The 15,233-nt window shown below is 47.3% G+C and overlaps 1 protein-coding gene across 1 annotated transcript in view; it reads right to left on the reverse strand.

Annotated features, from left to right (window-relative positions):
* ZBTB7A (zinc finger and BTB domain containing 7A) overlaps positions 1–15,233 on the reverse strand; it is a 69,337-nt gene that overhangs the window by 14,373 nt on the left and 39,731 nt on the right. Inside the window, exon 2 of the mRNA XM_035119295.2 lies at positions 5,186–6,384. Within this exon, the coding sequence (XP_034975186.2) occupies positions 5,186–6,369 (1,184 nt within the window). The 5' untranslated portion in view covers positions 6,370–6,384. The remainder of the gene's footprint in view (positions 1–5,185; positions 6,385–15,233) is intronic.

Genomic DNA, 15,233 nt, shown 5'->3' on the forward strand with positions numbered 1-15,233 from the left:
AAATTAATTTGTAGAGCTGGCCTGTCACGGATGAGAGGTGAGCGGAAGTGTTTTGAAGAGTATCTAAGAGGGTATAACAGTCAATTTAACCTACAAGTAAGCATGGACATATGAGCAGCAGATAGCATGAAATGAAGATTTGAGATGAAAATGGGTGGAATAAAAGATTATGCAGCCACAAAAGACTACCTAAAATGCCATGCAGAGATGGATGGGGAAGTCAGAGGATAAGAGTCAATGATCAATATTGTGTGATGCATATATTTAAGTTCTCAAAGCTCTTGACCCCTGAGAATAAACCACAGTCCATTCATCCTTTGAAAAATAAGATTTGCCCAAAAATGGCAACTAGACATTATGTTTTGGCGACTCCAACCTTGGTTGAAGGAGCCATTTGGCACCTAGCTTATATATCTGAGTTTCTAACACTGCCCATCGCCAATTCTTTAGCTCCCCTGGCCATGATCTTTGGCCCCTGGCTGGCTGAGGTTAATGGGAACTAGAGTTCATTAATGGCCGACGGGCTGCTGCAGAATCCTACTCGGCAGAAAACCTCTAACAGGCTTAAAAAGGTCAAAAGCAGGCATCCCCAAACTTCGGGCCTCCAGATGTTTTGGACTACAATTCCCATCTTCCCTGACCACTGGTCCTGTTAGCTAGGGATCATGGGAGTTGTAGGCTAAAACATCTGGAGGGCCGAAGTTTAGGGATGCCTGGTCAAAAGGAATAATTGTCTCTTGTCAGTCAGAAAACATATTGCAAAAGACACATATGCACAACCTCTCATTGTCATTTCAAACGTAGTTAAAATGGCAACCTGGGAAGAAACTGCACACAGTCATACCTTGGAAGTCGAACGGAATCCATCCGCTCGACATCCAAAATGTTCGGAAACCAAAGCATGGCTTCTGATTGGCTGCAGGAAGCTCCTGCAGCCAATCAGAAGCCCCGTCGGACGTTCGGTTTCCAAAAATAGTTTGCAAGGCGGAACAGTCACTTCTGGGTTTGTGGCGTTCGGGAGCCAAAACGTTTGGGAACTAAGCTGTTCGAAAACCAAGGTACGGCTGTATATCTAGGGGGACCACAGTCCAAAACAACAAAACAAGCCCCCCAAAGTTACTAGTCCTCAGATATGTTGAATCTAGCTTCCTGTCCCTGGACCAATTTTCTGGCAGTGAGCTTTGGCTTAAAAGAGCCAACTTTTAAGCACATTCTTCTTTCCAAAGCTTGCGATGTTGCTTCTTTGGAAAATATCTAGGGTGTCCTATAATGATAGCCAGATTGGGAGAACTGGGAGAACAGGGTTTGAAGCCCCGCTCAGCTCAGTGGGTGAGTACAAATGCAATAAATTGATGATGATGATGATAACTTTCCAGAGAAAGAAGATAAAGTCCTACCAGAGAAGAATGGCAGATGAAGTTCACTTGCAGTTTAAAGGATGAATTTTGGGCACAATGGAGATATAAAAGATTTGGATTATCATAAAAGATGCAAGAGGAAATTATTAATAATAGGACCCACAAAGGGGGGAGAGGGAAGTCCAGGAGATTCCTTGGAATCTTGTTTGCATGTTGTACGTTTGATATGTGACTGTAAAGTTTTAAACTGAAAAACTAAATAAATAAATGTATCGCAATGAGCAAGAAAAACAAACAAAACAAAAATAATAATAAAAACTAAAGCAACAGGTTAAAAACAAACACACCTTTTTTTGCAAAAAGTTTCCTACCTTGTTTTCCTGGGTTCAATTTTGTTCCTCCAGTAACTGGGGCACTGACAGGGAAGGGGGAAGGGCTAATTATGGGTTGTGGATCTTAGCACACCTCTCAAATTCCTCTCCAGGTGTGTTCAAAGAGATCCGCTTGCATTTGGGAGGCTGGTGGCACACACCTGAGCAGGACGTTCTTGGGGGGGGGGGTGTCTTGTCCACCAAAACCTGCCTCTCCTCCGAGAGGTCGGATTAACAGAGTACGCCGTTTCAATGCTCCAAATCAACCTTGTTTTCAATGCCACCCCCCTCCCTGGCCACATCAGTGTTTAAATTTTGTACAGATGATCTGCAGAGAACGGAAAGTTCATTTTTTTAAAGTTCCAACACGTCCAAAGAATTCAGTTCACGTTCAGTGTGCAGTTCAGTTCCAAATGATCGCTGGCAATTCCTCCCCACCTGCAGCATTTAGATCACAGGCCAGCAAACTTTTTCAGCAGGGGGCCAGTCCACTGTCCCTCAGACCTTGTGGGGGGCCGGACTATATTTTGGGGAAAAATTAATGAACAAATTCCTATGCCCCACAAATAACCCAGAGGTGCATTGTAAATAAAAGGGACAGGTCCCAGGGTTCGGAGAAGCGCTGCGCAAGCGCTTCTCCGAACCCCGGGATGTTCTAGCGCCCGTTTACTCAACGGGCTGAATTACACTAGTTGTAAATAAAAGGGCACATTCTATTCATGTAAAAACACGCTGGTTCCGGGACCGTCCGTGGGCCAGATTTAGAAGGCGATTGGGCTGGATCCAGCCCCTAGACCTTAGTTTTGCCTATCCATGATTTAGATGGTTAGAAGAAACTTTTGCTGAAGTGTAAAATAGACTTTACAAATCTTCAAAACACTCTTGCAGGAGAATGTGATTGGCTTAACACACTTTCCCCAACAACTGTAATCTTTGACTTTAACCCCAGCCTTTCTCAGCTTTGGGTCCCCAGATGCCCTTGAACTACAACTCCCATCACCCCCGATTCCTGGCCGCGCTCGCTAAGGATGATGGGAGTTGTAGTCCAACACCACACGGGAACCCGAGCTCGAGAAAGGCTGCTCTAAATGTGTGCAAGGCACCCATGCGAACTCGAAGGAGAAGTGGAACCCGTTCAAAGTTCTGCCCCGGAATGAACTTACAGTAGTTCGCGTTTGGTTCACCCAGCAGTTACGGAAACTACCCTCAAGGCAAGTTCAGAGATTTTTGAAGCGACCCAGTTAACTTCATTTTAACCAAACTAGCTGGTTACAAGCACTGGAGAAGCATCTGCTTAAACACACACACTCTCTCTCTCTCTCTGTGTGTGTGTTTGTAATATTGAATTTATTCCAATATGTTTTATTTTTTGTCATTTTCGAATTGGTGCTCTTGATTTTGCATATAATGCTGTGTTTATGCGATGCTCTGAATGACTGCTGTCAGCTAGCTGGGGCATAGCTCATTGTGGAAAAGTGGCAGGTAAAAAGGTAAAGGGACCCCTGACCATTAGGTCCAGTCGTGACCGACTCTGGGGTTGCGCGCTCATCTCGCATTATTGGCCGAGGGAGCCGGCGTATAGCTTCCAGGTCATGTGGCCAGCATGACAAAGCCTATTCTGGCAAACCAGAGCAGCACATGGAAACGCCGTTTACCTTCCCGCTGTAGCGGTTCCTATTTATCTACTTGCACTTTGACGTGCTTTCGAACTGCTAGGTTGGCAGGAGCTGGGACCAAGCAACGGGAGCTCACCCCGTCACAGGGATTCGAACCGCCGACCTTCTAATCAGCAAGCCCTAGGCTCAGTGGTTTAACCACAGCATACACACACACCTGTTCCTACTGGAGGCCACACAGCCCCCAGATCCAAGCCCTCAGATCCCCAGAGAAGAGACCCCTGCCTTGAAACAGGAGGAGAAGCTGTGGCAATCGCCTTCTAAATCCAGCCCGCGGACGGCCCGGGAATCAGCATGTTTTTACATGAGTAGAATGTGTGCTTTTATTTAAAATGCATCTCTGGGTTATCTGTGGGGCATAGGAATTCATTCATTTTTATTTTTATTTTCAAAATACAGTCCGGCCCCCCACAAGGTCTGAGGGACAGTGGACCGGCCCCCTGCTGAAAAAGTTTTCTGGCCCCTGGTCCTGACAGACCAATGGCCTAGGTGCTTTATGCCCTGTTTAAAGAAGCCCTTTTATTCAGAACCAGAGTTTTTGGTGGGCCAAGGGGGTTTGAGCACGTGATGCAAATCCTGGCCCAAAAGCCACCAGTTCCCAGGCCTAATTCAAACCCAATTCCCAGGCCTAATTCAAACATCAGGAAGAACTTCCTGACAGTAAGAGCTGTTTGGCAGTGGAATTTGCTGCCAAGGAGTGTGGTGGAGTCTCCCTCTTTGGAGGTCTTTAAGTGGAGGCTTGACAGCCATATGTCAATAATGCTTTGATGGTGTTTCCTGCTTAGCAGGGGGTTGGACTGGATGGCCCTTGTGGTCTCTTCCACTCTATGATTCTATGACTGCTCACCTCGTAAACCGAACTTTGCAAATGCTACATTCATTTCAGAACCCGAACGTTTGACGCGGCTTGAGTGCAAGAAGCTCTTGCAACCAATCGGAAGCCGCACCTCGGTTGTCAAATGTTTCGGAAGTTGAATGGTCTTCCGGAACGGATTACATTCGACAACCGAGGTTAAGACCGTGCTTGATTCTTGCCAAACCGAGCCTCCTAGAGCGGTATATGCATACTGTATAAAGACATCAACATCTAGTTGGGAGGCAGGAAAAAGGGGTTGAAATGCAGCACCACTCACCTCAAGAAACCTAATCCAGGCCTATCTGAAATCCACTTCCCAGCATTCCGTGTGCCGTCTCCCCTTTGGAACTCCCTGCCTATTTATTGAGAGCAAGCCTCCACTGCGCCCACTCTCCTGCTTAGGCAAGCCTACGCAGTTGCTTAGAAAAGTTGTGCTGGTTGCAATCTATTTTAGTACAGCAGTACCTCAGTTTTCGAACGTTGACAAATGTTTCGGAACTCAGGCGCCGTAAACCTGGAAGTAAATGCTTCTGTTTTCAAACGCGCCTCGGAAGTCTAACGGCTTCCGCCAAGTGTACGTGATTCTTCTCAATTTTCTCCATTGGCAGCCCTTTGCGCCACGGTTTCCGAACGTTTCTGGAACTCGAACGGTCTTCCGGAACGGATTATGTTCGAAAACCGAGGTACCACTGTATTTTAACCTTCATATGTCATACAGCTGCAATTTCCCCCCTTGATCTGATTGTTTTATCTTTTGCAAACCACCTTGAGGGTTCCTTCCCCCACCCTACATTCAAAGAAGAGTATAATTTAGAACGAATGATAAATAATATTCTCACAATAGTAAGGACCAGGATCTCCCGGGGGGGGGGGGAAGCAACACAGCGGACCCACCCCCAGCCCAACCCCTCTCTCTATGCTCACCTCGTAAACCGAACTTTGCAAATGTTACATTCATACGGCTTCTCTCCTGTGTGGGTCCGGATGTGGCGTGGGAGCTTGCCCGCCCCCTGGATCACCTTATCGCAGATGGGGCACTTCTGGAATGCTTTCGCCCGGATCTTCTTCTCCGACTTGTGGGACCAGGACGGGTACTCGCCGCCCTCTTGGGAAGTGCTAAAGTATTTCAAGTAATAATCCATGACTCCGTCGTCGTCCTTGCGGTCGTCCTCGGCCAGCTGCTGCCGCCCCACGGAATTGATCATCTGCTGCAGGAGGGCGCTGGCGGCCAGGCCGTCCATTTCCCGGGCGTCGGCCTCCTCGCCCTCCCCGGGGGCGAAGGCGGGGGAGTCCCCCGCCTCCTGCTGGTCCAGTTGAGCCGCCGCCTCGTCCTCCCCAGACGCCGTGGCCAGGCCGTGCCCGCCGTACTGTCCGTTCTGCGAGGCGGGGAACAAGGGTCCCTGGGCGGCAGCCGCCTTCGCCTCCTCGGGGTCCAGCCACATCTTGCCGTCGGGGTCGCCGTCGTTCGCCTTTGGTCTGTCGCTGAGGGCGGCCTGAGTGTAGAAGTCCATGCCGTTGCAGTCCGGCTCCTCCTTGACCTCCGGGCCCCGGAAGCCGAGCCGCTGGAGGTCCCTCAAGTCCGGGTTGGTCCACGGGTACGTGCCCTGCTGCCCGTTGATGGGGTTGCTCTGAAAAAACTCCAGGTATTCTTTCGCTCTGAGATGGTTCCTTTGATCAATTTGATCTACTGTATCCATCTGGTCGTGCTTGGCCAGAATCTTCCTGTCCAGCAGATCCGTGCAAACGTCCCTGACCGCCTGGATCTCTAGCAGCGTGGCGGCGTTGAGGATCTCGCCGACGTTCGAAGTGCTGACGGTAAGGGTGGCCGTGTAGGCAAACTCCAGCAGGGACGAGAGGGCGTCGGCGCTCACAAAGTCTATCTCGTACACGTTCTGCTGGTCGACCACGAGACCTGAGGTGAAGAGCTTCTTGAAGTACTGGCTGCAGGCCGCCAGGACCGAGCGGTGCGTGGGGAACTCCTGCCCGTCCACCAGGATCACCACGTCGCAGAGCAGGCCGTGGTTCCTCTGCTCATTCAGGCTGCTCAAGATGTCACTGCTGTGGTCGGGGAAGGGGATTCCGATGGGGCCGTCCACACCGCCCTCCATGCTAACACCAGGGGGCTGGGGAGAGGAAAGAAAAACCATCAAGCAGTGCTAGAAATTGTCAGTGCTAGGAACCTCCCCCCTGCAGGTGGCTTCTGGGAAATGAGCCAGAGAAAATGCTGAAGGTAACTTTTATTTAAAAAAAACCAGAGGCTTTTTTGTTAGCTATTACAGGTGAGGAACTACCGGAAGAAAATTGGAAGGTGGCCGGGGGGGGGGGCGTAATTCCATCAGTAAGAGAGTGGCAAATCAAATTATGTGAACACACAGACTTGGCAAGGTTAACGGCAGTCTTAAGAGGAGAATCAGACCAAAAATTGATAAACGAATGGGACTGTGTTAATGAGTATAAGGAAAAGAAACATTGTTTTGGAATAAATATATCGAGGTGTGACGAATGAAGTTTGCAGGCTTAAGGAAAAGAAAAAATAGTTATGAAAGGTATAAAATTGGAAGTCATAAATGTACATATACATATAACACAACGAAAAAGAAAAATGGAAAATTTGAAGTCGCTAAAGGATGGAAGGAAGTCAAAATGTATTTATATGTATGTATGGCTATGTTCTCTTATAGTCGCTGTTCTTCTTTTCCTCTTTGTTTTAGTTTTTTTGATTATTGTTTTATTTTATTTTATTTGTATCTTATGTTGTAACTTGGCATGGGGGGAAAAAGAAAGAAGGAAGGAAGGAAGGAAGGAAGGAAGGAAGGAAGGAAGGAAGGAAATAAAAGAGTGTTGATATATACAACGACAGCAGCAAGGATGGTCATAGCCCAGAGATGGAAAGAAGAAAAAGTACTGACTAGAGAAGAATGGCAGACCAAGCTGATGGAATACGCCGAAATGGCAAGGCTGACGAGAAAGTTCAGAAACCAGGGAGACCAAGTATTCTTAAAAGACTGGAATAACTTTTTAATATACAGTGGTACCTCGCAAGACGAATGCCCTGCAAGACAAATTTTTCGCAAGACGAATGCAAGTCTTGCGATCTGATGGCGACTCGCAAGACGAATTCGTTTTGCGAAAAATTCATCTTGCGAATCGCAGTTTGCCATAGGAATGCATTGCGATTTAATTAATGTGTTCCTATGGGCAAAAAAAGAAATGTCAATGCATTCCAATGGGACACAGTGATTCGCAGGACGAATTTTTCGCAAAACGAATTGACTCACGGAACGAATTAAATTCGTCTTGCGAGGCACCACTGTATCTGAAAGACCACTGTAGACAGTTGAAATCAGTGGCACTTGTAAAGTAACATGGGCTTTGGTTACTATGATTATATAATTAGATGGATTAAGGTAAAAGATGCAGGGAAAATAAAAATAAAAACATTTCAGAAATGGAACCTGCGGAGGGAGGGAGGGAAGGAGGTCTGAAGGTTCGAAAGAACCTCATTTTATTTATTTGTTTGGAATGGTTGTGCTTATGGTGTACAACTTTATGTAAAACCAATAAAAATTTATTTAAAAGAAAGAAAAAAGAAAACCCTCCCTCCCCAGGCGCATTTTTAGCCACTGGCAAAGGGTCCACTTGGGGACGGGCATCTCAAATGTGGGTCTCCGGCTGCAGTTGGACATATTGTGAAAAACACACATGCACAATCTCTTGTTGTCGTTTCAAACATAGTTAAAATGGCAACCTGGGAAGAAACTGCATACATCTAGGAGGGCCCACAGCCCAAAAATAACAAGCCCCCCCAAAGTTGCTAGTCCTCAGACATGTTGAATCTAGCTTCCTGTCCCTGGACCAATTTTCTGGCAGTGAGCTTTGGGCTTACAAGAGCCAACTTTCAAGCACATTCTTCTTTCCAAAGCTTGGAATGTTGCTTCTTTGGAAAATAATCCAGGGTGTCATATAATGAGACCTGGGAGAACAGGGTTCAAAGCCCTGCTCAGCTCAGTGGTTGGGTACAAAGAAAATAATAATAATAATAATAACAACTAAAGCGACAAGTTGGAACAAAACACACTTTTGCAAGAGTTTCCTACCTTGTATGTGGTTCCTGACCCCCCCCCCCGGCTCTGCTAGCCTGGGGCCCTCAGCAGCCCCACCGAAAAGCAAAAGTTAATTTCAGTGTGTCTACTTAAGAGTTGGCTACAACTCCTAAGACTTCTCCTTTTTTTGGTAGGAGAGAAGAGGGAAGTCTGTGGAGGGGCTACTTGAGAGAGAGAATGATCAGTTGAGCATTAAGCTACAGGGCAGTGCCAAATTAAGAGAAATGAACTATATCTTTCCTAGTGCTTTATTTATAACCAGACCCAATACAGTGGTACCTTGGTTTGCAAATAGTCTGGTTTGCATACGTTTTAGATTACAAACACGTCAAACCCGGAAGTGTGTGTTGCCCGGTTTGCAAACTTTTTTTGGATTACAACCCTTTTTTTTTTAATTACAAGAATTTTGGGGGGGGAGGCCCCATTGGCGAAAGCGTGCCTTGGGTTACAACTTGTTTCGGTTTACAAACGGACCTACTGAACTGATTATGGTTGCAAACAAAAAACCCGCCAAAATGGTGCACCTGGAAGACAACGCATTGTGCAAATCTGGTGTTTTTCGTGTAACTAATATGCACTTATTTTGAAATCACCATCACCCTCCAAATCCTTTGGGATGCCCAGGATTCAGAAGGGAATATATGCACTTCTAGGATAGCTCAGTGGGGTAGAGCACGAGATTCTTAAAGGCTGGGGTTGTGGGTTCGAGTCCCGTGTTGAGCCAAGGGATTCCTGCACGGCAGAGGGTTGGCCGAGATTATCCCCTTACTCCACAATTCTATGATCTGCGCTGACATGCATCTCATTGTACAAGAGTTTTCCGGGTGCTTGTTTGCACATCACCCTCCTATGCCATAGTCATGATGACCAAGCAAGGCTCAGACAGGAAAGACTGGCTCCCCACCCACCATGATGCGCCAACACGAAACAGAAGGGAATTCTGGTTTGCCCAACCACGCAGAGTTTCTGGAGTGCAACAAGAGAGGGTGCCAGCAATACCCACCCACAACAAGCAAGATCCTGGCTCGAGAGAAACCAGGGTGGATGAAAATCAATGATTAAAAAACCCACAAAAAAGGATTTTTAAATTTATTTAAATTGGACTTTTAAAAATTTAAATCGGATTTTTAAAATAAAATGCTTTTGGAGCAAAAATCTTCCTAACAATTTTCTATTTAAGTTACATTATAGTCCATCAGGAAATAAGGATTTGTTTTAAGTTTTTCATGTGTGCTAAAACTCAGTCTAAGTTTTTTTTTAATTGTTTAACCACATCGGTTAACAAACTTGATACATATGTTATAATGTTATTGTTTTAACTAAATTAATTGTTTAAATTGTTATGATTATTTTTCTCCTTCCAATAAAGTACAGTACAGCAGAAAAGTTGTCCAAATATAAACAGTCAACTTAATAAACTTCACAATAATTTCATAATTTCCTGTCTATGTATTTCTAATAGTATAACCAAATCAGTCATATATATATATATATATATATATATATATATATATATATATATATATACACATATATATATAATATAAATGTAAACTGGGCATGTGTGTTCGTCTCCAATGTTCAACGAAACCACTTGACTGGTTGCGTTCAAATTTGGACACAAAGTCAAATGTGTCTACGAGAGCAAGCCCATACCGTTTTCAAAGACAGATGTCACACCTGTGCAACGTAAAACCCCAAGAACCCCGTGTTTCAGAACTCACAAATCAGACGAAAGTGCATGCTGGGAGCACAGGAGAGGCTGCAAAACAGCACCCTCTAGTGACGGCTACACTGGTACTGCACCTAGGAAAACTTCCATCTCCACAGCATCTCGGCTCGGCTTTCCAGACTGGGCCGAGTGGAGGTGGGGCCTCGCCTGGGTGGGGGGTGGGGGGAGGAGGGGGCGGATAGGTCATGGGTCAGGACAGGGTGGGGGGAGTCACAGGGATGCGCCTACGTAAACAGAACACGCGTAAAACAGGGGGACTCTGAAGGTGAGGGGAGTCTGAAGGGGAACTCTGAGGCTCCATTTAACAGACTGAGCCACAGCAACGCGTGGCAGGGCCAGCTAGTTTTTGATATAACTGTAAAAAAAAAGACTCTGAAAATTTATTATTCCAAAAATGAAACCTTCATTGGGTTGTCAATATTAAGATTATACCAGCAAGAATGAGTCTTTCTGTAAAAAGATTTAAATCAAGTCTTACTGACTAGTGATTTAAATCAATTTGATTTAAATCAAATCCACCATTCCATACCACGCCAGACCTCCTTTTGAGCAAACCCAGCAAATGCTGCATGCTTCTAGTCCTCAAGTTCCTATTCCTCACTGTTAACCGGCCCCTTATGGGCAGGGTGGCTCCGCAAGCACTAAGAAAAGCTGGGTGCTGGATACAGAGATTGCGCCAAGTTAGCACGTCGACATGATTTCCCTTTATTCTGTGCATTCAGATATTTTACAAAAGAAGAATAAGAATGATTCTAATAGTTATGGGGAAAGGCCAGTAAGGCGTCACTGACGCCTAAGCTTCTGCGAAATCAGCAGGCTTGCCTTCTTGGCACTGAGGACTAGCACCTTGGTTTCAATTTAATAAAAACCAAGATTCTCAGGGAGCAGTATCCCATGTCCCAGGCGTCAGCAACCTGCGGCCCATGGACCCCTGCCACCCGCCCGGAAGCTCCTGCAGCCAATGGGAAGCTGCGCATGCCTCCTCCGCACCAGAAATAGCGTTTGTGCATGCCCCACCACGGCATCTGTGAGACCGTGAACCGGCCCAAGCCACAGAAACTTTGCCAATCCCTGCGGTCCAGTAATGATGTTTTGTGCTGCTGGTGGAACTGCGGCATTCGAATAGCTGCCTACCAAATGTCTCACGCTGCTAGTCCTCAAGCTAATCTTGTTCCTGTTTTGTTATTTTTGTTTCAACTGTTCACTCGCGTTTTTTACCTTGCATTTCATCCTGTGAAGCACCCTGAGATCTTGTGATGAAGGGTGGCACATAAATCTAAACAACAACAACAACAACAACAAGCTTTGCTGAAGGAGACCCGCTCTTAAGTAAGGCTCTTTCTATTTGCCTACATCTTATCATTGATTTTGGACCAGGGATCAGCAAACTTTTTCAGCAGGGGTCCGGTCCACTGTCCCTCAGACCTTGTGGGAGGCTGGACTATATTTGGGTGGGTGGATGGGGAATGAATGAATTCCTATGTTCCACAAATAACCCAGAGATGCATTTTAAATAAAAGGACACATTCTACTCTTGTAAAAACACGCTGATTCCCGGGCCGTACGCAGGCCAGATTTAGAAGGCGATTGGGCCGGATCCGGCCCGTGGGCCTTAGTTTGCCTACCCATGATCTAGCCCCGATGTCTTAATATACGCACCACATCTCCCCAATCCAGGGTGTTTGTGTGGCCATCCGATGGCAGAGATTTGTGCTGGACGCAGCAATTCCCTTTCGTGCCTGAAGAGAGCTCTGTAGGCTGGGCACAAACAGCCCCAGCAAGCCCAAAGTTCAAATCCTGACATGCCTCCTCTTGTGACAATGCGAAGGCTCGCGTTAATGCCACGTTACAATTAAATTCATTAACGCTGAATTGCATTATTTGCTTTTTTTTTAAAAAAAGGGAAAACTAAATCGCCCCGGTATGGTTCCCCTTTATCACAAACACAGCCCAACAAGATAATGACGAAAATTTACCGCCAGCGTACAAATCAGTATGGCTAACCTGACCCAAAAACAGCCACCCACCCCACTCACACATGAACACAAAGACCATCATAGCCAATCACAAATGAACAACCACACCCTTGGCCAACCCCAATCTCTCTCACCATCAAAAGAACACAAGCGAATAAAGGAGTACGAACACAAACAAAGCTGACATCAAGCCCTACATATATTAAGCAAAACAGGAACATCGTCACCTACTCCCACCCCCATCCACCCTCCCACCCTCTATCTACCTTGTTTTCCCTCTTTCTTCTTAGTGTCTTAACAAATGAAACTGATTTGCAAAAATGATACATGTTAAAATATGAGAGACACTGCACACACCTTTGTAATTCAAGAAATCGTTAATAATATTTTTTTAAAAAAAAGGGAAACTAAAATATGCAAATCAAAACAACGAGAATACTGCTTGCCCTCTCGAGAGCTTGGGAGTGGCTCAAACGCTTTGCCATGGCATCCCTGACTATTATCCTTACAAGCAACCCAGCGAGGTAGGATAGGCTGAGAAACTGGCGGGTGGTAAAAAATAATAATCATGGAATCAAGAGTTAAAGGACATAATTCACAATGCGGGGAATAGCAAGGAAGATGCAAAGAGGCATGGCCTGAGAAGAGAGCCGCGAGGGCCAGAGGGGGTCATTTAACCCCTTGGCTTGAGGTTAGCCATAGCCACCCCACCCCCAGGCTAAATACATAGATAAACAGTAGGAAAGCCAACCAAATCGGATGCAATTATTGCATCGCACGAGCCTGGACTAGGTAATAAAAAGGTAAAGGACCCATGGACCGTTAAGTCCAGTCAAAGGCAACTATGGGGTTGTGGCACTCATCCCGCTTTCAGGCCGAGGGATCCGGTGTTTGACCGCAGACAGCTTTCCAGGTCATGTGGCCAGCAGGACTAAACCGCTTATGGCACAACAGGACACCGTGACGGAAGCCAAAGCGCACGGAAACGCCGTTTACCTTCCCGCCACAGCGATACCGATTTATCTACTTGCACTGGCATGCTTTCGAACTGCTAGGAAGGCAGGAGCTGGGACAGAGCAACGGGAGCTCAACCCGTGGCGGGAATTCGAATCACCGCCCTTCCGATCGGCAAGCCCAAGAGGCTCAGTGGTTTAGACCACAGCGCTACCCGCGTCCCATGCTTGAACTAGACAACCCCTCGGAGTCCCTTCCAATTCTGTGGACCTTACGCAGGCTCATAGCAGTACAGGCTCAGCAGCAAGCACAGAGTCCAAGGGACGTGAGCAAAACAAGAGATGCAGAAACAAAGGGAAGCAACGAAGATTTCCCAACATTTGCCACCATCCCCAGAGAGATTCTCTATGATTCCTAGATTCTATGATGAAATTATCATAGACTTTCGAAAAGTTAAAATGGCAATGGACTAACAGCGGACTAAATCTTGCGAAAAACTTTCTGAACACCTGGATAAAGGTAAAGGTAAAGGGACCCCTGACCATTAGGTCCAGTCGTGACCGACTCTGGGGTTGCGGCGCTCATCTCGCTTTACTGGCCAAGGGAGCTGGCGTACAGCTTCCAGGTCATGCGGCCAGCATGACTAAGCCGCTTCTGGCGAAACAGAGCAGCGCACGGAAACGCCGTTTACCTTCCCGCTTGGAGCGGTCCCTATTTATCTACTTGCACTTTGATGTGCTTTCGAACTGCTAGGTTGGGGGGAGCTGGGACCGAGCAACGGGAGCTCACCCCGTTGCAGGGATTCGAACCGCTGAGCTTCTGATCAGCAAGCCCGAGGTCCTGTGGTTTAACCCACAGCGCCACCTGCGTCCCGAACACCTGGGTAGGCTTGTCTTAAAACAAAAAAATGCTTTTCGTAGGAACCAAAATGAGCACAGCAAAGGAGCCTGCCTGAGATTCAGAGCAGGGCCAGAAAGAGTCATGTTGAAATAAAGCCGGGTGTTTGTCTTGGAGGCCTGCAATCCCGAATTTTGCAGCACACGGCTGCGGAGGCTGCCCACGTCTCCTTGACCTGCACTCTGAAAAGTCTTGTGTTCTCCCCCCCCCCCGCCTACTATTACAGCTCTCCGCCTGCTTCCCCCCCCCCCCCCCCGGTCAAGAGATACCGCAGCCCATTTGCAAATGGTGCAATCGCAAAGACAGGCCTGAGCAGGCTCCTCGCCTCCTCAGGGTCCATTCCCTGCAGGCTTTGCGGAGACCTCTGGAAGCGTGGCAGCCCCGAGAGAGGGAGGCAGACGGGAAGGACTAGAAGGCAAGAGAAGCAGCGCTGAATGCAGCCCTTTTCTCCAATTCCACGTGCATTTTTCCTTTAAGGAAAGGAAAGGAGAGTGGGAGCGAGTCACTTAACGACCGCATGTACTCTCTGTTCCCTCGCGAAATGCAAGCACGTCCGTTCGACGAGGAATATGCTTACTGGATGGCTTTCCGCACCACCCTGAGGCTATCCGAATTACGCAGCCCCACGGAGGGCACCGTCAAAATCCCGTCCCAATGTTTGGACCCAGGTGCTCTGCAAGGGGGTTGCTGTAACAGGATGCTGCTGCTGCTGCTGCAAAGAAAATCTCGCCTCCCGTCCACCTGGTCAAACCCACAGCCAATACTTTGGGTGGAAAACCAAGGATTTCAGCTGAGCAAAAACAAACAAAAACCCTGTCCCTGCTCCAAGGTCCTTAATCCTGTGCATGTTCACACCCAGGGCTTGGAACGACCCAGTTGGGTCGAATGATGTTCGCCAAACTAGAACCACAGAATTGTAGAGTTGGAAGGGACCCCGAGGGTCCTCTAGTCCAACCCCGTGCAATGCAGGAAAGCTCAACGAAAGCACCCACGACAGGTGGCCACCCAGCCTCTGCTTAAACACCTCCGACGAAGGAGAGTCCACAACCCCTTGAGGGAGCCTGTTCCACTGCGTAACACAGCCAGAAAGCCCTTGGTTCGAGTCCCACCCTCTGGAGCAGGAGAGGGCCTCGCTCCATCTTCTATGTGGCAGCTCTCAAGATATTGGAAGACGGCTATCCTATCTCCTCTCGGTCTCCTCTTCTCCTCCAGATCTCTGAAAGCAGTTCCCAGAACGGCTGGGTGAAATGAACATGAAACCAAGTTCATTGGCAGAACTTTGTGAAGCCTTTCTAAGTTCATCTTCGATA

The sequence above is a fragment of the Zootoca vivipara genome, chromosome 6 (assembly GCF_963506605.1).
Source record: "Zootoca vivipara chromosome 6, rZooViv1.1, whole genome shotgun sequence".
NCBI classification, from domain to species: Eukaryota; Metazoa; Chordata; class Lepidosauria; order Squamata; family Lacertidae; genus Zootoca; species Zootoca vivipara.